Below are 27,984 nucleotides of genomic sequence, written 5' to 3' on the forward strand. Positions count from 1 at the left end.
TTTACCACTTGTGGAGCAAAGGATCCAAATTCCTCATTCATCCTTTCATTCAATCGCATAGTTGTATGGAGGGTGTACTCCAGGGCAGGCCCTGTGCCAGGCACTAGGACTGCAGCACTGAAGACCGAGCACGGATCAGCTCTCAGGGAATGGACATTCTGGCTGAGAGTGAAGATTAGACAAACCGGGAAGATAGCAGACAATGACAGAAGCTGTGCAGAGAATGTGAATTGAGTGTGATGGGAGATCGTAATTAAGGGTACTGAGATTGGCTGATCTGGAGGATTTTCTCCAAGAAGTTGAAACTAAAGTTAGATCTCACTGAAAAAGAACAAAACCAGCAGTATGAAATGGGGTTCAGGGTGAGGAGAGCATCCCAGTGGCTTGAAAGTAGCAATGAGCTTGGCCTCTTTCAGAGAGGCAAAGAAGACCTGTTTAACTGGACCCCCCAGCCAGCTATTGTCATGTGACTCTTATACTAGTGATTACAGTTCACTTCAGGTAAGCATTCAAACACAGGTATTGAGCAGCTCTTATGTCAGACAGTACACTAATTGTTAAGATGTAAAGATGAATAAAGATGCAGTTAAAAAGCTCATAGGGAAGTTTATGGAGGAGGAAAGAGAGACAGATAAATCATTACAACTTAAAGTGCTTGTGTTAAAATGGAAGTATGGGAACCAGCAGACGGCATAATGGCTACGTCACTGGACTCCCACATGGCTCACCGTAGTTCAAGTCCTGGACCTGGATGCTTGAAACTCATGCCGGTTGCATGTGTATGCATGCCCAAGGTCCTTAGAGGAGAATGGAGGAGAAGGGATTGTGGCATGGTCATCTGCCCTGGGAAGAGAATTCTCACTTTCTGTCTCTCTCTCTTTCTGGTGAGTATTTGTGCACTATAGCAAAAATCTCTCTAAAAAAAAGATAATAAAACAAAATGGACATAGCGATTCCCAGAGGAATCAGGATATGCTTCATGGAAAAGGTGACACTTAAACTGAATGTTGAAGGATAGAGGGATAGAGGAAGACATTCCAGGCAGAGGAAACAGCTTCTGCAAAATACATTATAGATATTCTAGAGAGAGGAGCCTTTTTCAAGAATATTGGAGGGAATCTTATGGGTATCTACTTACGCTTTATTTTAAGTGAACCATAATTTGAATTGGGTAGACATCTGTGATTACCATAATGATTCTGATATTATGCACTTAACATACTTTGTGCAAATGAATGAATAAATGAATGAATGAATGAGTGAGTCAGACATGATTACTTACCTTGAAGTATTGGTATTTTCTAGTTTAAATTTTATGATTTAAAAAGCTGAGTAAATGGGACCGGCAGTTAGCATAATGACTATGTCATTGGACTACCATGTAGCTGACTGCGGCTCGAGTCCTAGACCCAGTGGCTTAAATTCATGCTGGACGTGTGTGTGTGTGCGTGCCCAAGATCCCAAGAGGATAATGGAGGAGAAGGGATTGTGGCATGGCCCTCCCCACCGGGGATGATTTCTCGTTTTTTTGTCTTTATCTTTCTGGCGAGCGCACATGCCCTATAGCAAAAACCTCTCAAAAAAAAAAAAAAAAAAAAAAATTGAGAAAATAAAACTCTTGGGGCGCCACCCCCCCAAGACAAAAAACCCCAAAAAAAAAAAAAAAAAAAAAAAAAAAAAAACAACTGAGTAAATACAGTCCTCTGATCTCATCAATACTGTGATCAAAGTTAATAATGATTTCTGCCACTAGAGTATAAATTTCTTGTGTAAAAGCACAATATCTTTTTTTCCCTCTGTTTCCAGCAAAAATACAGTGCTGGCATACAGTAAATACTCAAGAAGAATTTGAGGGAATAACTGCTTGGAAAAATACATGCGTGCTGATAATACTTTTATGTAATACAAATCCTATGTAAGATGAATAGACTCCTATAAGATTGATATTAACATTCTGGCTGTGAAGGATCTTATTCAACTGCTACTGACCTTTTCAATATTTTGGATCACTGTTTGCCCATCTTGTTAATAAACTCTCCATACACAGGGTCCTTTAATATCTTCCCTCTTGCTAGGCAACTTTTCTTGTTTTTGCTTGTAATGCCATCTTTCTCCTGAATATCTCCTCTTATTGTTAAAACTCATTTTAGAATTACCTTAGTTTTTTAAGGTCCAATTTGAGACCTATCTACCCTATTTTCTACACAAATTATAATAGACAATTGTTTTTTTCCTTTGTTTTCAATTTTCACATTTTTTATGTTCACCTAAAATTCCCTATATTACGTACTTTCACACTGGTTTGTGCTGTGTATCATCCCAGAGTTGTTCTCTAATTGTTTCATATATATATATTGGGTCATCAGAAAAGTCATGACGCATTTTTGCATAGAAAACATAGAAAAGCATGTCATGATTTTTCCAATGACTCAGTAGGTCATGGTTACTTAATTAATAGTAGATTCACAAAACTGAGTACCCAGGAAGTTTCATTTATTGATAAATCAATATATTTATTGATAAATCAATATATTTTTCTTTATTGTCACAAAGAAAAAATATATTGGGGAAAATTGCCTAGAAGAATACATTAAAATCCTCTAATAGGCACCTACATGTCTTTCACTGAGGAAGTGCAAATCTTGGGGTTACTGCTATTTAAATGACCTCTCACATTCATAGCTAATAGGTACAATTAATTAATGCAATCCAGGAAATGGATTGAAGTCAAACCCTTTAGTTATTGGTTTGGTGTAAGAATTATGAAATCAATTTAGTAAAAAGCAATTACTTTTACTTTTTTTGAGGGGTTAACATTCGATGTTTACTAGATATATTTTCATTTCTGAATGACATAAGTACCAGTGCCTCAATACATCCTCTATTGTATCAATATATTGGGTTGTTGGAAAAGTCATGACACATTTTTGGATAGAAATACAGAAAAAAATACATCAGGACTTTTCTGAAAACCCATAGAAAGCAGTTGCTTATCTCTGCCTCTTCCTTATGCCTGCTCCGATTTTAACTATGTTTGTTGAATTCAAAGTCTATTAGGAGAGCTGGAAATATGAGGCAGGGCTTTTATTTCGTTTTGCTCTAAAAGGAAGATATATAGCATTTCCTAGCATATTTCAGACCCTCAGATTGTTACCCTTTGCTTGATTACATCAAACACCTCTCTCTTTTTTGATGTTATAGTTTTTAAAGGATGATTTATTTAATTTTATTTGTAATTATTCTTATTATTTAATTTGACCAGAGAGAGAGAGAGAAAGGGAAAGTGAGAAAGCAAGCCATCAGGTCCAGGACTGAAAACACGGTCGACCATCTGGGCATCCAGTGCCTTAACTACCATGCCACCTCCTGACCCCCAGATATCTCTTTTTTGACTTTTTAAGACAAAGAGAGAAGATGATTAAAAAAAAAAAAAAGAAAGGCCATGATGTTTTAAGGACTTTGATTCCTTATGTCATACTGAAGAAATTTTCTAGATATCCTGATAGTCCCCATTAATCCATTTTTTCCTTAAAAATTTAATTTCATAGCTGCAATTGCTTGCACTATTTTCATTTTAAAGGGATATACATATTAATTACTCTAGCCAAATTTTAATTTATACTAAAATTATGTGGAATGTATATATCACTCACTCAGACTACTTAAAACATTTTATTTAGAGACTTGTGATGCTCACCTCTTTAAAGCTTCTATTTTTTTATGCTAATGTGAAGTAATCAGCGTTGCTTCATTACTGTATTTGTAGAAGCAGAAGGATGGATTTGTAATTGGATACATAACTTCCACCTCTAATACCTTTGAAGGGTTTTAACTAACTTACAATTACTTCATCTTTATTATTGCTCATAGTGCAGAAAGTAGAAAACACAGCTGGAGTTTTCAGCTCACAGAAGTACTTGTAGCTCGGTAATATGCTGGCTAGAAAATTGTATCAGTCATACTGTGTGAACAGCCTAGCTGTTAGTCACCTGTGACCTGTGTGTTTTCTCTGTGAACGGTTTACATCATTCAACTTCTCTGACTTCAACTTTAAGTATTACGGATATCCACGAGCACCACGTTCTGTGAAAGGTGTGTATCTGGGGTGCTCTGCGATCTCAGATTAGCAGTTTGTTTGGAAAGTGAGTGTGGTAGAGCCAATATGTGTGTGTGAGAGAGACAGAGACAGAGAGACAGAGAAAGAGACAGGGAGAAAGAGAGAGAGGTGGGGAGGCAGAAGATGAGACATTGGTTTCCCTCTGTGCTCGTCATTTGATCTTTCACTCAGCACTAGGTCATGTACAACTGCTTCTCTGAAAACTCCTAGCCTACTGGTCCATAATTCTGCTCACTTTTTTTTTTTTTTTTTTTTTTTTACAAAACTCAAAAGATTGTATACCATTACTATCTCCAAGTTCTGTCTTTCTAGCACCTCTTCAATTCATTTCTGCCAGGTTTTTATCCTCACCATGGCACCCGGACAGCTCTTGGTGAGGCCACCAGTGACTACCACCTTGCTAAATCAGATGGCTTGGCTTCAGTCTTCATCTTACTTTGACCTGACACAAATATTTGACATAATTTGTCACTCTCTTCTCTTTAAAATACTTCTTTTTTCATCTTAGCTTTCACACAGCACAGTCTCCTCCTGGTCTTTCTCTTTTCCTAACCCCTCTTCTCATTTTCTTTGCTGGTTCCTGTTCTTCTCTCCTGCTTCTATCAGCTATCTTCTGGTAGAATATTACGGGACTAGTACCATGCATCTCCCCTTTTATTCCCCCCATTAAATTAAGTTTATTAATTCTTCTGTGAGAGAGAGACAGAGGGACAGGCATCCCAACAGAGTGTTCGCACCGTGACCTACCTAGTCTCAGCCAGCTGGGATCATGGGTGTGCACTTGCTTGTCTGGAATGCACGGGGAGGCCCTTGTACACAAACCCAGGACCTTCCATGTGGGTCTATTTGTGTAACCATTCTGCTACTGCCTGGTCCTTGTCTCTTGTCTTTTTTTTTTTTTATTATTATTATTATTTTCCTTAGCATAGGGCACATGCACTCACTAGAGAGAGAGATGGAGAAACAGTGAGAGGAAAGGCGAGAAATCACTCCCAGGGGCACGACCATACCTCAATCCCTTCTCCTCCATTCTTCTGGGATTTAGGGAATGCGTACACAAGCACTTGGCATGATCTTCAGGCTGCCAGGTTGAACTATGGTCGGCCATGTGAGAGTCCAGCGCCTTAACCACTATGTCACCTATTGCCCCCCACCCCCAGTCTCTTGTCTTAACCTGTGCTCACTCCCTGGATGATCTCATTCAGTTACACGACTTTAAACACCAGCTGTACCATGATACACCCCGAATTCATATCTCCGGCATGGGCCTCTCTTCTGAACACATTCAAATGTATTTTTAGGCTTCTCACAGCTAAGGCGTCTACGAGGGAACTCTATTCTGCCGCCATACCCACAGCTTAGATACAAACCCTGATGCTCAGACTCCAGGGCCTGAGCTTCTCATCATTACCTAACTCAAGACTGAGTGATGTCTCTCCTGCGTGTACCCTGAGCACACTGTGCTTGCTGAGATCACAGGACACACAGGCAGATTTGGAAAAGTTTGTGGAAAGATGGAATTATAGTGCAAATTTATTTTGGTGCAAGTATCACTGAATTGCTGTGGCTTTATTGACTTGTTTATCTGCTCCACTAGACTCCAGACTCCATAAAAGTAGGAGTTAGGCTTCATCCATGAATGTCACCCAGGGCATGGTACTTCTGGTTGATCGAGTAAGTAAATGAGTGACTGCTAGAGTCGACAAGCTCTGGAGATGACTGGAAAAGAAGAGGTTAATATGGGCTGGTGTTACTATTGTGCCTAAGGCTTTTTGAAGGGGCTTACATTTTAGATGAATATATGATTGGTAAGATTTAGAAAAAAGAGAGCAAGGCATTTCCATCTTAGGGAAAGGATGCGCAAAGGCAGGAAGAATATTCACCATGCTGTGTGTGTGTGTGTGTGTGTGAGAGAGAGAGAGAGTTGGGTTCTCTAGGATCTTATGTCAAGGGCAGACACAGGAGTGTGACACAACTGTGGGAGTTAACAGTGGTGGGACATGTCTTACCAAATTCCGAGGACTTTTAGTACCAAAATTACAGTCATGTATGCATGCTTATTGGCATGTGACATGGCCTATACTTCTGCTAAACTCTTCCTTAGAGTACTTTGATCTCATGCTGCCATAAAATTAATAAGAACCTTAATGATTTTGCAAAATAGTCAACACAATAATGCAAATTCAAACAGCACAGCAGACCACTGCAGGAAGTATACCCCAGCCCGATAGCATTATTAAGTCTTAAAAGGGTCTGTTAATGATTTACCTTTATTCATGTACTAACTTATACCCTGACATTATTAAGTTCCTATTTAAAGATAAATCGATCATAAATGACCCATGAGAAATCATAATTAGTGAGTACATAAGCTAACATAAAAACACTTAGGTCAAGCCGTAAGTAATATTCTGGATATATGTGTTTATGTGTGTCTACCGATAATACTTATTGTTGACTTTATATGTGTGTGTTTGTGTGTTTATATATACAGATATATACATGTAGGCAGAGAGGGTGGGGAGAGAGATTGAGAGAAAGAGAAAGAGAGAGTGAGAGTGTGTATGTGTGTTTCTTTTTGTCAGCTCTTTGAGACCTGAAAACTATTCTGAAAGTTTATGCTATTTTATCAGGTGTTTGCAAAGTGCCTCATAGTTTTTAGGCTCTTCAAGCCACATTATCTCTGTTGCAGATACTCAGTTCTGGCATTCTAGAACAAAACAGTCATTGACAACATGTAAACAACTGAGCCTGGCTGTGTTTGAATACAGTCACACTTACAAAAAAAAAAAAAATAAAAACAGGTGGTAGACTGGATTTGACCCAGGACCTAGAGTTTGCCAAACCCTGCTGTAGATGATTTTTTTTTTATCATTTTTCTCAATCAGAAAGTTTGCTTTTTTTTTTTTATCATTTTTCTCAGTCAGAAAGTTTGTTATGTCTCACATTAAAAATATCCTTGTAAGAACCAATGGGTCATTTATTTGTAAATATTTTTATTTTTATATTTATAATACTTTATTCACTTAGTGTATGACTGTAACACACAAACAGCACACACAGAAACACACACATAGAGCTTCTGATCGGATGGATAGAGCTGTTGCTCTTCCTGTTGCTGTGATTCCATGAATGAAGTTGCAATGGGCAGTGGAAGACTGGACGTAAATGAGAATTGACTGTCCATTTGACAGGGCAGTCACATGTTCATTCATTAACTTGAGCATGTGAATGGCTCTAGTATGAATCAGGAGTGTGAATGAATCAAGTAGAATAGAAGTGGGGGTATGGAGGAGTGAAGGCAGAAGTCATAGGAATGAGGCAGATCTAGGGGTCTAGGTCAGAGGAAATACTGAGGAAATCCTCTCCGGCAGCAAAGGAAGTTCCCCGTGTACATCTGCTCTGTAGCTTGAGAAGCACTATGGGTTAACGTTGAGGTCTAAAGCGGTTCTCAAATTGTATTGAGCATCACATGCCTGGACCCTACCCCTAAAGAGTGATAGAACAGATCTCGGAGAGGGCCTCAAATCACCTTCATTGCCTTTTACCATGCATCCTGGAGAGTTTTACTGAAGTCGCCTGCAGACCATAGTTTCAAAAACAGCTACTCCAGACTTTTACCCTTCTCGGCTTCCTTCCCTAATTGTCTGATGACCCGATCACTTCACCCAAATATAGTCTTTTCTCATTTCCTACCCTTCCTTCTCCTTTTTGTGCTTTCTGCCTTCCTGGTATCAGCCTAAACTGATCATTATTTATTTCATTTCTGTTAACCCCTCACTGCTAATAAATTTAAAAAATAACCAAAAGGAAAATATCTGTTAAAAATAGCTTGCACATGGGGCCAGTAGTGGTTAAGGTACTAGACTCCCATATGGGTGGCTGTGGTTTGAGGCCCAGACCTGGAGGCTTTCTCACTTTCCCCTCTCTCTTTCTCTCTCTCTGGTGAACTCGTGTCCAATACCACCTCCTGAAAAAAAAAAAAAAAAACTTTAAGAGAAAATAATAACAAAGTTAAATAAAAAATTATTTTAAAAAAATTGAATTGTCAGAAAAGTCATGATGCATTTTTGCACAGAAGGAAAACTTCATGACTTTTTCAACAACTCATTGACCTGCACCAAAACAAATGAATAAAATCGTAACTCTCTTCTCCCTGGGCATATATTCTTTAGCCCCAACAGACAGTGTGAGAATCTATAGCCTCTTACTGCTTTACATGTGAAGTCTGCCGTCTGCAGTGATTGTAGAGAACAGATAGCCAGGATAGAGTACAGAAAGGAACCTGGCCAGAGATGAGACTGAGCAGATAGGCAGCTTCAGATCAGAAGCACATACCGATCTAAGGAACCAGAAGCCATCACGGCTGTGTCTTCTCTGAGGGCAAGCATCCCCTGTCTCTGGCTGACTTAATGACTGGGAGTGGCTTAAGGGGAGTGAAAAATGGTGTGAGCATCTTGGATAGCTCCTAGAGACAGAAATGCCTGGTGGGCAGAAAATGGTGCATTTCACAAGACTTGACATAAAGAAGACTTGGAGGTGAAATGGAAAGAGAAACATGGTTCCAGACCTTGGGTTAAGGAACGATGGGGGCATTGGATTAGAGACACAATGGGCAGTTGGCTTAGTATACACCATAGTCTCGATTCTCAGGAGGGCACGCTAGCCTTGGAGCACAGATGAGTAGAGGCATCAGTTTGCATTAAAAAATGCAATTTGATATTGTGGCCATAGATGAATTCCCAGGAAAAACTATGTAAATGGAGGAGTATGGGACCAGCAGATGGCATAATGGTTACGTCGCTGGACTCCCATGTAGTCGACCATGGTTTGAGCCCGGACCTGGCTGGGAAACTCATTCTGTCTGTGTGTGTGTGTGTGTGTGTGTGTGTGTGTGTCCAAAATCCTGAGAGGAGATTAGAGGAGAAGGGATTGTGGCATGGCCATCCCCCTGGGGGGAGGAGGGGTGATTTCTTGCTTTCTGTCTGTCCAGCGAACACATGTACTCTATAAAATTTCTCTCTAAAAAAAAAGAAAAGAAAAGAAAGAAGAAGAAAAAAAAGAAAATGAGAGGAGTAAAAGATCAAGAAAGGGAGCCTGAGAACTATCAAACTTTGGAAAGACGAAGAGAAATGCACACAAGTGGATTGAAAATGACAAGTCTGAGGGAACAGAATACAAAAGTAAGAAAGGAAAGAGACTTATAAGGGAGGGTGGGACCAGTGGCCCTAAGGAACTGAATAAATACGATGCAGCTGTAAACCTGACTCCTGGCTTTGGCACTTAGTAGATCACCAGTGATCTGACCAAGAGCAATCCATGGTGAATGGAGGGGGTAGGGACAAACGGGTGGAGTCCTAAACTGGACAGAGGTGGACAAAGGAGGCTGTGGGATTACTGCCTGAAAGTAGATACACTCCAGAATGTTCTTTAGGGTTGGGGAAACAATGATTCAGAAAAGCCCAGCTAGAGTGTCCTCTTGTGATCCCTTAAGCAGAAAGTATATGAAATCTTGGTCTTAAAGCCCAGATGGGATGGTGGCATTACAACTCAAATCATCTTGGTGTCACTCTAAGCCACTCCATTTATACTCTGAATGTACCTCAGTTGCTCTCCAGAAGTGTCAGGATGTGTGTGTGTGTTTAAAATTCCACCCTCCAAGATTTACTGAGGCTCCTCTTGTCTCTCTCTGTTCTCTTTCTCCCCTAGCGCTGAGGCATTTCCTAAAAACAACACTGATTAAGGGCTCATAGGAAATAGTCACAGGGTCTGGTTTGCAAAAGCAGATCTTTATCTGTCAGACTGGGGATTTGTTTTAGTTCGGATGGTACTCACTGCGTGGTGTTTTCTGGTTCTCGTCTGGTAAGGCCTGCTGGGGAAATCAGCGACAGTGCTAGTTAAGTGCCAGTGAGCTTGGGAGCTGCAGCAAGGCCTTTGGCTCAATTTCTGAGGTGGAAGCCGGAGTAGAGGCACGGCCACCTTCCTGAAGCTTGTTAGTCTAGGGTAGGGCTCAGGCTCAGACAGCGTCAGGGTTCAGGTCCTAAATCGAGGTGCGAGAGAGCCCACAAATGAGCTCCAGGGAATAAACAAACACACATCTATGTCCTTTCAACAATAAACAATTTCTTTGGGCAAATTTTCCTTGAAATTGTTCCCTTCCACCACTCCCTATTTTATTGACTATATCACTGATTCCAGAAATGCCTCCTCTTTCACTTGGTTTTTGTGGTTGTTGATCACTCCATATTTCACACTGACACAAATTAAGCAGAAGTCATCTAAAGTAATTTTGAAACACCCATAAAAAGAAAGTATCGATCCTTCGGGTACAGGTGACAACAGGCACCTTCCTGGCTTCTCCTGAGAACCCTGACATTCTCTTTCCTTGGATGGTGCAAGCCGAGTCTGCTGCAGCGTTAGGGAAACCTAATCTTTTTTTTTTTTTTTAAAGAGATTTTTTGCTATAGGGCACGTGCACTTACCAGACAGACAGAGAGAGAAAGAGAGACAGAATGCAAGAAATGACCCCCTCCAGGGGGATGGCCATGCCACATATTTCTCTACTCTCTTCGTTGGATTCTGGGCACACACCCAATGAGAGTTTGAAGCTGCTTTGTCTGGGACTCAAACTGCAGTCAGCTGGCCATGGAGTCCAGCACCTTGACCACTGTATCACCTAATGGCTCCAAGGGAAACCTCACCTTGAAAGCATCTACCTCTCCTTGGCATCCCTGGCTGACTTTGGAAGCTGCTGTTACCCTGGCCCTTCCACTTCCCTCACCTGGGCAGCCTGTCCCGTCAATTCTCCCACTGAATGTGTCTCAGAGGGGCCCCCTGTTCCCGCCAGTTTCCTCCTCCAGCAACCATCATTTTCTTGCCTGGACAACTGCAGCAGCTCCTGTCTCCTTCATTCCAGTAAAGTCCCTTTCAATACGTCCCCAACAAAGATGTCAAAGTGACTGTTGTGACTGACTGGTCGTGTCTATCTCCTACATTGCAGTAGCTTTCAGTAAAACAGAGTATGCACTTAACTACCTGGCTTAAGAGGCTCTTTCTGGTCATGCTGCATATTATTCTTATTTTTCTATTTATTTTGGTCATATTTATCAAGTATTTACTTTGTAGCAAGTGCTGGGATTTACCTAAACATCACAGCCTTTCTCTGAGAGAAATCTTCATAGTATACTCTTAGTAACCTTACTTGCAGAAAAAAAAAAAAGAAGTAAAGCTTGGAGAAGCTAAATAATTTGTGCATGGTTGCTTGGTTAGCAAGTAGTACAGGAGGGATTTGAACCCAGGTCTGTACAGAGCCTATGATGTAAACCACTCTACAGTCCTACCTCTAGCCACCTCTGTCATCATTCTTTTCCTTGCACTCAGTCTGTCCACAGCCTTTACTACCACCTGGTCCAGATCACTACCATCTCCCACCTGGATTATTACAATAGGCTTCTTTTTTTTTTTTGGAGAGATTTTCACTATAGGGCGCGTGCGCTCGCCAGACAGGCAGAGAGACAGAAAGCGAGAAATCACACCCTCCCCCCCCCCAGGGGGGATGGCCACGCCGCAGTCCCTTCTCCTCCATTCTCCTCTCGGGATCTTGGGCACGCACGCACACGCGCCCGGCGTGAGTTGTAAGCCACTGGGTCCGGGACGCGAACCATGGTTGACTACGTGGGAGTCCAGCGACATAGCCATTACGCTAACAGCTGGTTCCCACAATAGGCTTCTTTTTGGAGAGGTTTTTTCTATAGGGCGCGTGCGCTCGCCAGACAGGCAGAGAGACAGAAAGCGAGAAATCACCCCCCCCCCCCCCCAGGGGGGATGGCCACGCCGCAATCCCTTCTCCTCCATTCTCCTCTCGGGATCTTGGGCACGCACGCACACGCGCCCGGCGTGAGTTGTAAGCCACTGGGTCCGGGACGCGAACCATGGTTGACTACGTGGGAGTCCAGCGACATAGCCATTACGCTAACTGCTGGTCCCTATTACAATAGGCTTCTAACTCTTCTCCCTGCTTCCATGGACCGATACCTTCCCTGGTGTCTTCTCTAACACAGTAGCCACAGTGAGCCCTTACAAACACAGGCAGATTCTCACTGCTCTGCTCAACATCTTGTAAGGCTTCCAGTTTCTCAGCAAAAGTTAAATCTTATACTGGCTTCAAAATCCTCCCAATGTGACCTGGCCCATCTCCCCACCTCTTTGGCCACTGTCTTCCTCCCTTACTCTGCTCAAGCCATCCTAGTCTCACGGCTGTACTTTGAAGCTGAGAGCCACAATCCCGCTGTGTCTTTGAACTTGCTGCTTGTTCTGCCTTTACGTTTCTCTTGCAACGGGCTCTCACCGTTTAATTTCAAATGGCAATCTGTGTCCTTCTGCTGTTCATCACTGCCATCGTCTCCTTTATTTTCTTTAGCAATTTCATATTTGATAGACTAGACATGTGCTTGTTTATGTCATTCCCAACAACAGAAAGCCAGCTTCTTGACAACAGGAGCTTCTGTCTGTTTGTTCACTATGATAACCCCCTTGCCTACAGCATTACTTGGTACACACAACGGCTCATTAAATATTTTATAATGCACATACAAGGTATATATTAATCATTGTATTTATCTCAGGATGGCTTAAGGTATAGGAGAATTTTGTTTACTGTATTTGGAGACATGAGTCTTTTGTTAATATCGTGTACAAAGTGCTTTATGGATTGAGCAATATTAACATGGCTTCATTTATGGATAATTTGTGATCTCATAATATGAAAGAAACTTATATCACAGGCAATAATAATTTTGTCCATAGCCCCTAAATTTGTATATTCAATATTTATACCCTTAAGTATCGTCCTTGCTGGTTAGTTTTATCTTCTTTTTAAAAAAGCAGAGTTTTTTCACATCAGATTGTCTCTAAATTTTCTTTTACCCCTTTTCTTTGCATGTCCTCCATTTGTCTTTTCATTTGCAACCTGGGTTATTTAACTTCCGCATGACTAGCTAACATTTTTTAAAGGGGGTCGAATGTCATAGAATGAACAAGTAACAAAATATGTCTGTTCAAAATTCATCATCTCTTTTCAGTTTGATTCAGCTGATCTGAATCATTACTTAGAGTTGAAATTCACCTTGCCACCTCCTTTCCTCCTTTATTAGGTTTGCCTTTGAAATGCAGTTCATTTGAGTAGTAATTCCCTCACTTTTAAGAACCACTCTAGCTAACAAAAGCTGACCTTTTTTAGCAGCTGTTGATTATACAGTTCAACATAGACAGGGCAATGGCATGGTATTTCTCAGTCTGATGTAACTCAAAAGTAGAAAGCTGAAGAAACCTGAAGCAGAAATGCTTTCAAGCAATTGAGCTTAAAGTTCCTGAAAATTATCTCATAGTGCTTTTTCTCAACTCTCCGTATTCCACCCCCAATTTTACATCTGGCTAATTTGTGCACTTCAGATTGGATTCCTGAGCACACTGGCAGTGTGAGAACTGTCGTCCGTAGAACTCATCATTATAATTTCAAGCCTTTAATTAACCCACTTTAAAGTGGCTTTGTCAAGACTGTGAGCAACAGAAAAGCAATTGACTCATTCTTAGAATAGGTAGATCACAGAGAACAGTAGAATAGTAATATTTTGCTCTTCACATAGCCTGTTGGTTCAGGAATTAAGGTGCATTAGAAGCACAAATCCTCCAGCAATTCTTTTTGAGATATTATTATAGGTATTATTATTATTTCACAGTGAGGTAAATTAAACATAAAAAGGCCACATAACTGGAACTTGTTCTTGTGAAAGGTCAGTACTGGAACAAGAAATAGTCTTTCAACGTAAAATGGATGATAAGCTCACTTCCTCCAGCAATTACTTTGAGAGCAACAGCTAAGTTTTCTCAGCCAACCATAAGAACTGTTTTAATACAAAGGCCGCAAAATGGTGGCTCTTTCACCTCTGTATTTATCCTAGAAACAGTGAATGCTTTTGAAGAGATAGGCAATGCTATCATTCACATTTTCTTTACTCTTATAAGTAAATGACTACTTTGTTCCAGAAATGGGAATTAAAGCATTTTTCACATTTACATGTACTATGCCTCCATTCTGCTGGTTGAAGTGGAGAGAATGTGTTCCTCTCTGCTAGGACTGCCTGATGTGGATTTTCTCCTACAAGGTCTAGATGCAAACACTCACTGTCATACTTTCTTGCTGAGACCACACAATTCAGTCTCATGTGAAAAAGCCTTCTTTTTCAATATGACTTTGACCCTACTCTTAAAAGAATAGTAATTTTGATGTCAGTGTTCTGGAAGATCACTTTTGTCTTCTCTGGGCTGTGCTCATTTATCAAGGACCACTCAGTATTGAGAGTAGGTCCAGACAGATGGAACCATTTTCAAATGGATCTTCTCTAATCCCCAAGCTAATTTTCTAATACAAGGGGGAAAGAATAGTTAAGAGAATACTGGTTTATCTTGCCACAGTTAAGAGAAAAAGAATCCCATTATGGTCTTTGTATCAGTGTCCTGGTCTTGCCATGACAAAAGATCACATGTGTGGTGGTGCAAAACAGCAGACCACTAGTGTCTTACAGTTCTGGAGGCTGGAAGTCCTAAATCAAGGGATCAGCAGGGCCACACTCTCTGAAAGCACCAGGGGAGGAATTGTTTTCCCTTGCTTTTTCCGGTTTCTGGTGTTTCCTGGCAATTCCTGGCATCCCTTGTCTTGTATAACTCTAGCCTCTGTCATTATGTAACATTCTCCTTTGTATGTGTCTGTGCCCCTATTTCCCACTTCTTATAAGGATATTGGTCATCAGATTAGGGCTTGCCCTAATTCAATATCTTGAGTTGATTACACCTGCAAAGACCCTGATACTGAATAAGGTCACATTTATAGCTAGTAGGGGTAAAGATGTGAATATCTCTTCTATGTCTGGTTTGGACACAACACTTTTCTCTATTCGAACTCCTCACATGGGCTCTAGATTCTCTGTCTGGTCCTGTCTCTTGATTGTCCATCCTCTCTCTATGCAGGATAGAATCCTCTTACCATCCTCTTCTTCCTACCTGGAGATATTGGATCTATTCTTTAAAACCCCAGCTAGAAGGTAGTTTGCTTAATAGAAGAAAGGAAGTCTTGCTTATTTCTGTAATCCCACACTAGCAAGAACTGTGCCTTGCACATAACAGGATCACAGAATCAAAGGGAAAAAAATAGATGTACAGAAACAGAAAACTTCCATATTTTACACATGCAAGAATAAATAAAACCATAAGTTATATCCTCTCCTGCTGATTTCTCTCTGCTTCGGATAGGAACAGTGTTTGTTATGAAAGCATTCTACAATGATGAGCCTACACATTAGGCAGTTATTCTCACTTCAGGCTCCACCTCACTTTGTGATCTTGGGAAAGCCAAATGCTGGATCACAGTTTTACCGATTAGTAAAAGGAGATGAGAAGTACCAAGGAATAATTATTGCCAAATAGTATTCAAGTGCAATTGCTTGATTTCTTTTTTACCGTGCTCTCACTTTGACCTAAACTGAAATGAACATTAAAATTCTAATGAGATAAATGTGAAATGGTTCATTAAAGGATGCCACTAAAACTGGGAAGTACAAGTCTGTCATCTTTATTCACCATTTGGATTAAAAGAATATGTGATGTTACTCAAGGACCCTACTGCAGGTTATCTGTGACTGTGCATAAGGTTCGTACTTACATGTGCACATATTTTAGGAACATGTATATGTGTGCCTGCTTCTATCCCTAAGGTCAGTATTGCATTTGTACTGAATTACATGACAATTGTGTCATGACTGATCATGTGGTACATGGCATTTCTTTTTATCCCCCCTTTTTTTCCAACACATAATAAAATAATTTCTAGCCCTTCTTGACCATCTTTCCCCAGGGGACATATACCTTTATCCTTTCAAAAAGCAAACTATCCACCATGTATTCCATTGCATTTTGTTGTAAAGCTGTAGCATTCTGGTAGATGGTGACTATCTTTATTTGTAATAGTGACCTAATAAGTGTTCTCATTTTGGTAAAATTCTTTTAGCCTCACATACTAAGCAGGTAGGTTCAATGTAGGCTGCATCTCTACCTGATTTGGACCTATCAAGATCGCTGTGGATCGCAAGTATTTTTAGGCCCAGAGGTTTCCCTCTGCATTCTTCCCTTTTAACATTCAGTGCAGTTGGACAGATTTAGGCTCTCATTACTACTAATTTTGATTGTTGGTCGATTTTCCAGACCGTTGTAGTGACATCAGCTAATTTCAAGTACTGTTGTGAGAATCTCTGTCAATAGGAACGTAGGGTATCATAAGCTGGCTATCTTGAATAGCTTCATTAGCCATTTTTCAGTTTTTAATTAGGATTTAAATTAGATTTCTTACTATGACAACTCCCTGCAGATGCGCCACACTTGCCCAGAAACTTTCCAAGTGTTTGTACCTTTGTGGACAAAGTGTATCATGTATGTGGTGCTCTTCCTTCTTTGGATGCTGGGCTTCTTGGTTTGTCTTAGGTCATATAAAAAAATACCTGACTGTCCCCATAGCACTGTGGTTAAGTGCTGTGCACACAAAGCTGGAGCCCACGTGGCTGATTGTGGTTTGAATTCTGTCCCTATGACTTGAAAAACATACCAGGCACATGTGCATGTGTGGCCAAAATCCTGATGGGATGCAGCGTGGGGGAAGGGGATTGCAGCATGATCACAGTTGTTTGGTGGGGGAGCATTCTCTCTCTCTCTCTCTTGCCCTCTGGCAATTATAAAGGAGGGAAGGGAGAAAGCAAGGACAGACGTGACAGTGGCTGGACAGTGGCACAATGTCCCTGGTTTGTGTTTGGAGACTTTCCTATGATCTAGGACTGACTGAGACTGGGGATTAATCTCAGTGACAAAACCCTGAGGTCTAGACTAGCAGATAGCATAATGATTACATTACTGGACTCCCACGTAGTCGACTGCAGTTCAAGTCCTGGACCTGGTGTCTTATAGCTCACACTGGGTTCAGGTACATATGTGCCCAAAATCCAGAGAGAAACAGAGTAAAAGAAATTGCAGTATGGCCATCCCCCCTGGGGGGTGATTTCTTACGTTCTCTGTGTCTTTGTCTCTCCAGCGAGTGCACACACTCTATAGCAAAAATCTATCTTAAAATAAAAAAATCCTTTTTGGGTCTCTGTATCTCTTGCTCATGGAATAAATAGAAAGAAAAAGAAAGTATACTACATGGAGGGGTATAATAGATAAAATGTGATTAAAATTTTTAAAAATCACAAGTATAACTCTTTGGTTTCATTTTATAGGATATTATTAATGGAATTTTATAAATTGGGGACTAAATTGTTTTTGAGAGATATTTGCTATAGGGCACGCATGCTTGCCAGAGACACAGAAAGTGGGAAATCAACCCCACTCCTACCCCCCCCAGGGTGGGGCATGGGCACATCATAATCTCTTTTCTTCCATTGACCTCTCAAGATTTTGAGCATGCATGCACATGCACCTGGTGTGAGTTTTAAGCCACCGGTTTCAGGACTTGAACCACAGTTGACTATGGGGGAGTCCAGCCATGTAACCATTACACCATTGGCTGATCCCAAAGGGCTAAATTTTTAAGAAGCTGTTGGTTTATACTAGTTTTTATTTGGTCTCTGAGAGTTATATTGCACTTCTAATGAACTAAACATTTGAACTAAAATATCTCTATATTGATACCAGTTATTTTCATTCATTTTAGCATCATTGATATATTTCTTTATTCTTTTGAATTTGTCAATATTATAGATGTTTTCTTTACTTTATCATAGCTGCTTCCATTCAACAGATATTGAAGACCTAGTCCCTTCCTCTAAATAACTAACAATTTCTCAGAAGTACATATGAGTACATACATAAATATGAAACAAGAAAAATGCTAAAGTATTTTAGCAGATACTGGGAATCGTATCATTATATGATTTCTGTAGAGGAGAAAGTAGAGGGATGATTCATTGAGTTTTAAGATGCCTTGCCTATTTAGATTTATGAATGCATGTCATTAACACATTTTTTCATTGATCACTCAAAATATTGAGTCTATTTTACATTTCACCTTCTGTCTTTGACTCTGAGACTACAGAGATGAGTAAGATCAGGTCCTTTTCCTTGAAGGTGTCACAGCCCACTGGAAAGAAATCATAGGTACTAAGATGTGTCCAAAAAACAAAGTCCTTATCTTCCCCCCAAATGTACTCCTCCTGCATTTTTCCTTAGTAATGACTTTTCTTTTAGTTGCTCACGTCCTAAATTTTCGAGTCATCCTTAACTCTTCATTTTCTCTTGTGCTTTTCATCCGATCTGTAAACAAATCATGCCAGTTTTATCTTCAAGAGCTGTCCTCTTTTTGCCATATCTTAAAGTAAGTGCTGAAGTGCTTGCATGACCACCATAATTTTTGTTTGTTTGTTTTGGAGAAGTTTTTGCTATAGGGTGCATGCACTCACCAGAAAGACAGAGAGAGACAGAGATACAAAAAAAATTTTTAAAAAATAAAAACAAACAAACAAGAAAATGACTCTGAAAGCCAATTCTTCTTTCTTTTTTTTTTTTTTTTTTTTTTTTGGAGAGGTTTTTGCTATAGGGCGCGTGCACTCGCCAGACAGACAGAGATACAGAAAGCGAGAAATCACCCCCAGGGGGGATGGCCACACTGCAATCCCTTCTCCTCCATTCTCCTCTCAGGATCTTGGGCACGCATGCACATGCGCCCAACGTGAGTTTTAAGCCACCGGGTCCAGGACGCGAACTGCGGTCGACTACGTGGGAATCCAGCAACATAGCCATTACGCTAACTGCTGGTCCCCTGAAAGCCAATTCTTAAACAATAGTTGTAAAAAGGATCTGTTCTGTAGAGCAGTGTCAAAGGAATGAGTATTTAACAGATCAAATGATCAATCACAAGGCCAATGTCCAGTTGCTTTTATACATTGTGGATTATTGTTTAAAATTTATCTTCCTTCTTTATCATCACAGTTTTCACTAGCATCTCATGAATAATAGGAAGACTTATTTACTCCTCAGTAGTGTTGAGAAATATGGACTCTAGCGTAGCACTGCCTGAGTTCAATACTGTCTCTTCCATCTTCTGACTGTTTTATGATAGACACATTTCTTACACCCTCTGTGCCTCGGTTTCCTCATCCCTACAATGGGGATAAGATAGTAAGAGTGCCTACCCCAGGATTTCTTGGCAGGAACAATTGAGGACATGAATTTAACATGCTTCAGATAGTGACTGACACAGAGCGCGAGGCAGGCATGGTGCCAGGAGTGAAAGAATGACAGGAAAGAACCTTCGTTGATATTATAGAAACTGTCTGGGAACTGCAGGCATTCATAAACTATTCTAAAAGTTAAAAATGTTGTGAGGTTTCAGGAATTTTTCAAGATAATCATAAAAGAGACACCTGAAGGCAGTATGTCCTAGTTATCTACAAAGTCAGAGAACTAGCCAGTAAATGCCGTCCACAGATGAGAGAGGAAGATCACTCCTCCCACCAGCAGTTTAAGTCATTTATGGGGAAATTTCTGTTTTGTAAATGTCTAATTTCAATTACAATAAAACTGAGCTCTATACCCATAAACCCATGAATGACCGACTTTGACAAACAAAGATGTAGAGGCCTAGGACTTTAGTACAAAGGACTAATGCACAGCTTTGATTACAGCCATTGGAGAAACCCTTCTGAAATACAAATACCTACTTATGTATACATGGAAAGCTACCATTCATATTGTTTCTACTACCCGCTGATTTACTGCACTGTTGTTCAAATTGTTTTATTTGTGCTATAGTTTAATTTATTAGAGAGAGTGTCAATTATACATTGCTCTGGGCATTTCTTCTTCCTGGCACAATTACACATTTACACAATTACACACACACACATATAGATATATATAGATATAAATTTGAGGGACCAGGAGATGGTGTAATGGTCACATCGTTAGAATCCTACATAGTTGACCATAGTTTGAGTCCTGGACATGGTGACTTAAAACTCATGCTGGGTGCAAGTGTGTGCATGCCCAAAATCCCAAGAGGAGAATGGGGGAGAAGTGATCATGGCATGGCCATCTCCCTGTGGGGGTGATTTCTTGCTTTCTTTCTTTCTGTCTCTCCAGCTAGCAAACATGCCCTATAGCAAAAATTTCTCTCTTAAAAGAAAAAAAAAATTCTCTGAAAAAAAAAAAAAAAAAAAATATATATATATATATAAATTTGAAGCAACACATAACATATTGGTTAAGTGAGCTGGATCACATATGATCAACCAAGTTTCGAATCCCAGCCCTGAGGGCTTGAAAACATACCAGGCACATGTGCATGCATGCCTCATATCTCAACGGGATGCAGATTCAGAGAAGAGGTTGCAGCCTGACTATGCTCTATTGAAGGGTGCTTTATTCCTCTCTTTTTTCTCTCTCTATTTCTCTTTCTCTGACAAGCACATATGCCCTCTGACAATTAAAGAAAAGATATAAATTTAATCAACACGTATAAATAGCTGATCCTATGACTTCATTATTCATGACTTTGAAATATAGATATACTTTTTTGAAATATAACTCATTGCCATTAACCCCAAGACTGTGAAGCTACATGTACAAGTAAATAAGTGAAGTTCAAAGCCTGACCCCAAGAAAAAAAGAACAAGGGATCTAAAACTGGTATCCTTTTCCTTCTCTAGTTGGCCCGCCACAATAAACTATTACAGCAAATGCTCAAGCCGGGATCGGATCCAGATGAAGGAGATGAAGCCTTGAAGTATTACGCCAACCACACCGCCCAGATCGAGGTAACCGTTTAGGACATTATTTCTCAAAGGGACCAGACAAGATGTATTTACTTTCTATCTTAGACAATTTTCATAGCTTTTTCTAGAACTGTGGAGCAGAACTGAGTGATTTAAGCCATGAAAGTGTATACTAAAAGTTGAGTGTGGGCCAGCAGGTGGTATAGTGATTGGGCTGGCCAGATCCCACATGCTGTTTGCATGTCTTGAGTCCTGGATACAGTGGCTTGAAGGACATGTCAGGCTCAAATGTGCCCAAAATCTCAAGAGGAGAATAAAACAAAAGAGAATGTGGTGCGACCATCGCCCCTGGGGGGTGCTTTCTTTCTCTCTCTCTCTCTTCTTTTATATATATCCAGTGACTATACTCACTCTATAGCATTTTTTTTTTTAAGAAAGAAGATGAATAAGGAGTGATTTATAAGAAGTTGACATACACATCTTTCCAAGTTTTTTTTTTCTTCTTTTTACTAGAACTGTATGTAAATTTTCTTTTATAATTAATAGAGGTTTTGTTTGTTTGATTTTGGTTATGGTTATGGTCATGAAAGCAGTCATTGCAGAGCAGTGGTATTCTAGAGACAGGATTATTATACTAGAAGCCATCGTTCAAGAAAAGGTTTCTTCTTAAAAATTGTGGAAGATTTATTAAAATATAGGTCTCCATGTGTCTTAAGAGAGTATTGGAAAGTGGGGAAACATGGGAGACACTAGTAAAGTTTTCACATTGGTAGCAGAACTCTGAATGGTTTAACCATTTCCATTTTCAGTATACAGCAGTTGGCCACCCCCTCCACCTCTGTATATGAGACATTATTTAATGGCCGATGACAGTTCAGGAGGTGTAGGTCAAAATGGACTTATCATTATGTGGTGTGAGGCCCTCCTGGCTGTCATTTTCTAGCTATGGTATTATTTTGACACTGGTTGGCAGAGCTAATCAGGCAGAAGTGAGCAGAGTAATTGATCCTCATCACTCCTAATTTGCATTTATACTTTCATTCATTTTAGAAAGTACTTTTTAGTTTTTAGCACAGTGCATCATAGCTGTCAGTGCTGTTCACTCTCAGGGTATATGGTTACTATACTAATTTTTCTTTAAGATCTTTCATGAGAGAGAGGGGGGAAAGAAACACTTTCAACAGGGTCTCATGCTGCGATCCCCACCTCCCATCTTTCCCAGACAGCCAGGATCAGGAACATGTGTCCAGTGTGTACAGGTTGACCTGGAAACTGGACCCTGAGCTTCATATAGCCGCTAGCTCTATAGAACATTGTGTTACTGCTGCACCACCATGGCTTGGCCTGTACCTTATCGTCTACTATTGCCAAGCCTTTAGAACAATGAGCATTAATCCCTATGTCACAAATGGATCCACTGCTCATGACTGTAGACAGTAATAGACCCATCACTCTGGTGTCTTGCTTGTCCCAGTGGGGCTTATGAGCTGGATCAGTGCAGACATTGCTCACTTGTATCAAGTACTTAGGAACTGGAAGGTTGACCAAGTCGGGAAGCTGGAGAAATTGACACAGGTAGATCATCACTCCATGAAGGTCCTAAAGAAGGCCAAGTCAAAAGCTAGGAGAACAGAAGAGATCTGGGGGTAGGAGGCAACGTGGACAGGCCTGAGAGAGGTTTGGGCAATACCTACGAGAGATGGGGCTATCATTTTATTGATTCTGAGCAGTGAAGACAGAATTGGTTGTAAATAGACACATTCAGTAAATGCTTACTGAGCACCTACTCTCTACCGATTCACACATACAGAAGATAACTCTAGGTAGTAAGCGTATAGACAGAGAGTCCAGGAATGTCAAAAACAGTAATGAATTGCTTCTGAGGACTTTTCGGGATAGATTTGACAGAAGAATATATTAGAGATTGAGTACAAGTTTCTCGTTACTAAAAGATCAGGCAGAGAGTTTCTTCAAGTAGATGAAGGTAAATAAAGGGAAGGTGAGAATGGACATGGGAAGGGGATGACTCTTCAAAAGATCATCCTGATTACTGCTTGGGGAAAGGATTGGGAAAGAAAACAGGGTAGAGAGCACAGGAAGACTAGAGAAGGAGATTTTATAGCAGTAAACTTGAGAAACAGTGACATTGAGGATGGCTAGATTTAGGAATATGTGTGTGTGTATTAATACATATATTTCTCAATATAAATATATTTAAAATAAACATATAAATTAAATATTTATTAAATAAGTATGTATTGAATTAAATTTTAAACTATGTAATCTTATTTAAATGAATATATATTTATACATATATTTATATAAAAGTATATATGAAATGGAGACATACTGGCAGAGCTTGATGTTGGACTATACATGGGAAATTAGGACAATGGTGTTGAAATGGCCCTGGACTGCTGGTTTGAATACATTGACAGAAGTTGGTATCATGTGTGGGAATCCAAGGAGAGAATAAAGTTTGTCAGTTAAAAGATAGAGAAGATTTTTTAATTTATTCATGGAAAATTGAATTTGAGGTGACTTTGAAGCACCCATGAAGTTGGATATTGAAGTCCAAGTTTCAAAAGAGTGGTCTGAGTTGATTCTCCACCTTGACTCATCCTCGTGAGAGAAGCCTCCCCGCCTTCTCACAGGCTTTCACTAGTAATATCCCACTGTGGTTCTGCACCAGTTCGGTGCAGTTTTTAGTTTCACAACAGGATATTGCTAGTTTCGTGTGTGTCACCTCTGCCCTATTTAAGGCAGAGACCAGTCTCAATCTTCTTTGTATTTCCAAAACTGAGCATCATGCCTGGAACCTAACCACAATAATTAATATTGCTGAAAACAACAGTTTACCTGTAAGTTATAGACTCAAAGACCCTGGGAAGGGACCAGCAGATGGCATAATGACTGTGTCGCTGGACTCCCATGTTGCTAACTGTGGTTTGAGACTCAGACCCAGTGGATTAAACTCACACCCAATACGTGTGTGTGCGTGTCCCAGATCCTGAGAGGAGAATGGAGGAGAAGGGATTACAGCATGGCCATGCCCCCTGGGGGTGGGGGTGATTTCTCATTTTCTCTGTCTTTCTGGCAAATGCACATGCCCTAGCAAAAACCTCTTAAAAAAAAAAAAGACCCTGGGAAATAGAATTCCTTCTATGATGTATCCCATTGCCCATCCAAGAAGGAATCACTGCATAATACCCTGTTTCTACTTCAAATTGTTCCTTTGAGAGATCTTACCACTTCCAGAGGGAGCCGATAAAATTTTAAACAACTCTTCTAATTAGAAAGTTTTTTTTTTTTGGAGAGATTTTCGCTATAGGGCGCGTGCGCTCAAAAAAAAATTCGCTATAGGGCGCGTGCGCTCGCCAGACAGACAGAGAGAGACATAGAGACAGAAAGCGAGAAATCACCCCCTAGAGGGGATGGTCACGCCGCAATCCCTTCTCCTCCATTCTCCTCTTAGGATCTTGGGCACGCACGCACACGCGCCCGGCATGAGTTTTAAGCCACCGGGTCCGGTACGCAAACCGCGGTTGACTATGTGGGAATCCAGCAACATAGCCATTACACTAACTGCTGGTTCCCGAAAGTATTTTTTAAAAAATAAAGAGTTGACACTAACTTTCTTTAATATTTACCTGTTCTTCCAACATGATCTTGGCTCTAACAAACTAAGAGCCATTGTGATTAATAAATTACAGGCACTTATAGATTGGGATTCATGCTGCTTTTTCACTTTGAATTCCCCAGCAAAGTCCTCACCTGTGGACTGAATAAGCATTTGTTGAATAATGTATTGAAAAATTACCCGTTTTTGACTTTTTACAGTTAACACATTCCCATTTCCTTCAGTAATCTGTCCAGTTTGTCAGTAACTCTGAAATGTAACAACCAGAATCAAATGTTACACTTCATAATAGAATTGAATCACTTGGTTTGTAATAATTAAGACTATTTCTTCAATGCTTCTCAGTTTTTTTTTTCAAGTTTAATACTGTTGGAACAAATTAATTTTTTTCTTTGTACACAGCATCAATTTTTTTATAGTTGATTATATATATGCAGGGATTTTTATTTACCAGTACTAAATTTTATCTTGTTTGTTTTAGTATTTCAGCACATAGTTTGCATATATAACATTTTATTTAGGATAACTTCAATTATAAGCGACAGAATAACCAAACTGGTAATTATATAAACAATTTTTTAAAAGATTTGATTATCTAGCATTTGTAAAGTCTAAAGGTACCAATAGTTCTATAATTGACTTAGTGACTAAGTCATGTCTTTAAATATGCAAGCCTTGGGACCAGCAGTTAGCGTAATGGCTATGTCGCTGGACTCCCATGTAGCCGACTACAGTTCACGTCCCAGACCCAGTGGCTTAAAACTCACACCCGGTGCATGTGCGTATGTGCCCAAGATCCTGAGAGGAGAATGGAGGAGAAGGGATTGCGGCATGGCCATCGCCCCCGGGGGGTGATTTCTCGCTTTCTGTCTCTCCGTCTCTCTCTATCTGTTTGGCAAACACAAGCGCCCTATGGCAAAAACCTCTCAAATGAATAAATAAATAAATAAATAAATAATATGCAAGCCTTTCCCATGTTTCTGCTAGGTCACCCTTACTATGTTGGTGTTACCACTCCTCATTGCTGCAAATTGGCTGCCAAAGTTTCATGCATCCCACCCTTACACTATGTTTTGTACTAAGCAAGAAGAAAGCTATAAACAAACAAGAACTTCTGTTTTGGTGTATTTGGCTTTTTTATTGTTATTATTTTATTTCATTGACTGCTTTATTATAAATACTATAGTATGAGTTTACAAGTTGCCTTTATCAGGAAACAAAAATATTTTCTGGAAGGCCCCCTACCAGATTTATTGTTATGCTTAATTTTCTAGAACTAGGTATATGCCTTTCCACCCTCCAGTATATGACAAAGGAAATCCATCCTTATAAACTCCCAATGACTGAGCACAGTATGTAAATATGGACCTTGAAATGTTGTCTACACAAACCTTTGTTAAGATAGCGAAGCTGTACATAAATATTCAGCCTGTTTTATATCTAAAGTTAAACTGTCACAAATACCAAGGAAGGGAGATTTAAAATAATGAATATTTATGTATGGGAATATTCTTAGGTGCATACTGTACCTGCAAAAATATATTTTGCCACCAATAGGAAAATACTTGAAAGCACATATATAGAGAAAGATAGAAAGCACCTTTTTCTGTGGCATTCAGGACATCTCATGTTGAATATGTCATTTGTAACCCAGTAGCTCTTTTTAGGAAGAATATACCAATAACAGAATACTGTGTATTTGTGGTTATCTAGCCAGTCACTTGCTAATTAAGAACTTCTGACTTCTCACACACACACACACACACACACACGTGTGTGACAAAAGTTTAATGCTAATCCAAAAGAATGAAAGATTTGGGTTTTATTGTTTATGACAGTATAATATTCATGATATGTTAGTTATTTCTCTGACTTAAAGAGAAAAATGTGAAGTAGAACAGTAAAGGACTCTTAGTTACTTCAGGCTGGCATGTTATAAAAAGTAATTGAGTTCAATTAGTCGAAGACAGAGGTGTCCAAAAGGCTAAAACAAATGCAAATTAATGTTTTCAGATTGTTCGGCATGATAGGACGATGGAACAAATTGTTTTTCCTGTCCCCAACATATGCGAGTACCTCACTCGAGAATCCAAGTGCCGCGTGTTCAATACAACTGAAAGGGATGAACAAGGAAGTAAAGTGAATGACTTTTTCCAACAAACAGAAGATCTCTACAATGAAATGAAGTGGCAGAAGAAAATCAGGAGTAAGTACAATCAACCAAAATGGTTAGTTTTGTGCATAATGGTAGGTAACGTGCTGACACATGGTAGCAATTCGTTTAAAATTGTTTTTTTAAGTTCTTTCCAGTCTGATGTTACTGAAATTACTTGCGGGCTGACTAGTAGAAACTCAGTCTACCACTGGAGCTGAGACACCTGCAGCTTAATGAAAGCTGAAAGCCCCATCTAATTAGATCATCTTTTAATGATGGTCCTACTTTTTCATAAATATAACAAGCTGCGAGGTTGCAGCTGTCTGTTCCAGCTGTTGAGCAGCTGCAGGTTTGCAGCCCGTGAATAGGTCCCAACTGGCCTGAACAGTCGCTGACTAGGGTGGAGAGGCATCGGCACCAGCTTGTTCTCCCTCTGTTGTCCTCAGATTGGGTGGCATCGGGACCGGCGTGTTCTCCCTCTGTTGTCTTCAGGTTGCGTAGATTGTTTAATGTTTTCCTGAGTCATTCTTTTTTCAGCCCAGCTTTACTTCCCCAAGTCAAAAAGCTAAACATTTTATGACACATGTATTTAAAATTAAAAATCAGCATAATACAGTCCCTTTTACTTCTGTCACAGGTCTCAAATCTATTCAGAAACACTGAATTTAAAAATTTCAAACTATAAAGATTTTAAATCAGCTTCGATTACTTTCCAAGATAAGGGATATCACAAATTTTTATAGAAAATTCATAGGGTAAAATTCTTGATTAGGTTTTACTGTCCTTTGGAGAAATGTCCCAGACAAGCAGGCATGTATTCTCGCTTCCTTGATTCAACAGTGTTTCATTACTGTAATGTCTAGAAACTTTAATGGATATCATTTGAATGGAGCTTGAGAAATACCATTTGGATATAAGATTGTGGCATGCATTTTTAGGCTTTCCCAACAGAATGTTTGAAAAAAAAAAAAAAAGAAAAAAGAAAGAAATTATTCTCCCTTAGCATTTTGTCATGTATAGCCTTATGAAATTCAGTGAAAAGTGTAGATGTCGGGACCAGCAGTTGGTGTAATGGCTATGTCGCTGAACTACCACATAGTCTACCGCAGTTCGAGTCCCAGACTCGGTGGCTTAAACTCACGCTGGGTGAGTGTGCATGTGTGCCCCAAAATCCCGAGAGGAGAATGGAGGAGAAGGGATTTTGACATGGCCATCCCCCCTGGGGGGTGATTTCTCACTTTCTGTCTCTCTGTCTCTCTCT

The 27,984-nt window shown here is 40.0% G+C and overlaps 1 protein-coding gene across 1 annotated transcript in view; it reads left to right on the forward strand.

The window, feature by feature from the left end:
* Window positions 1–27,984, forward strand: part of ITPR2 (inositol 1,4,5-trisphosphate receptor type 2) — a gene marked incomplete in the record, with an annotated part of 493,922 nt that overhangs the window by 352,275 nt on the left and 113,663 nt on the right. The window contains 2 exon segments of the mRNA XM_006140313.2: window positions 20,863–20,970; window positions 26,582–26,774. Of these exon segments, the coding sequence (XP_006140375.2) occupies window positions 20,863–20,970; window positions 26,582–26,774 (301 nt within the window).

The sequence above is a fragment of the Tupaia chinensis genome, unplaced genomic scaffold (assembly GCF_000334495.1).
Source record: "Tupaia chinensis unplaced genomic scaffold, TupChi_1.0 Scaffold000028_1, whole genome shotgun sequence".
NCBI classification, from domain to species: domain Eukaryota; kingdom Metazoa; phylum Chordata; class Mammalia; order Scandentia; family Tupaiidae; genus Tupaia; species Tupaia belangeri.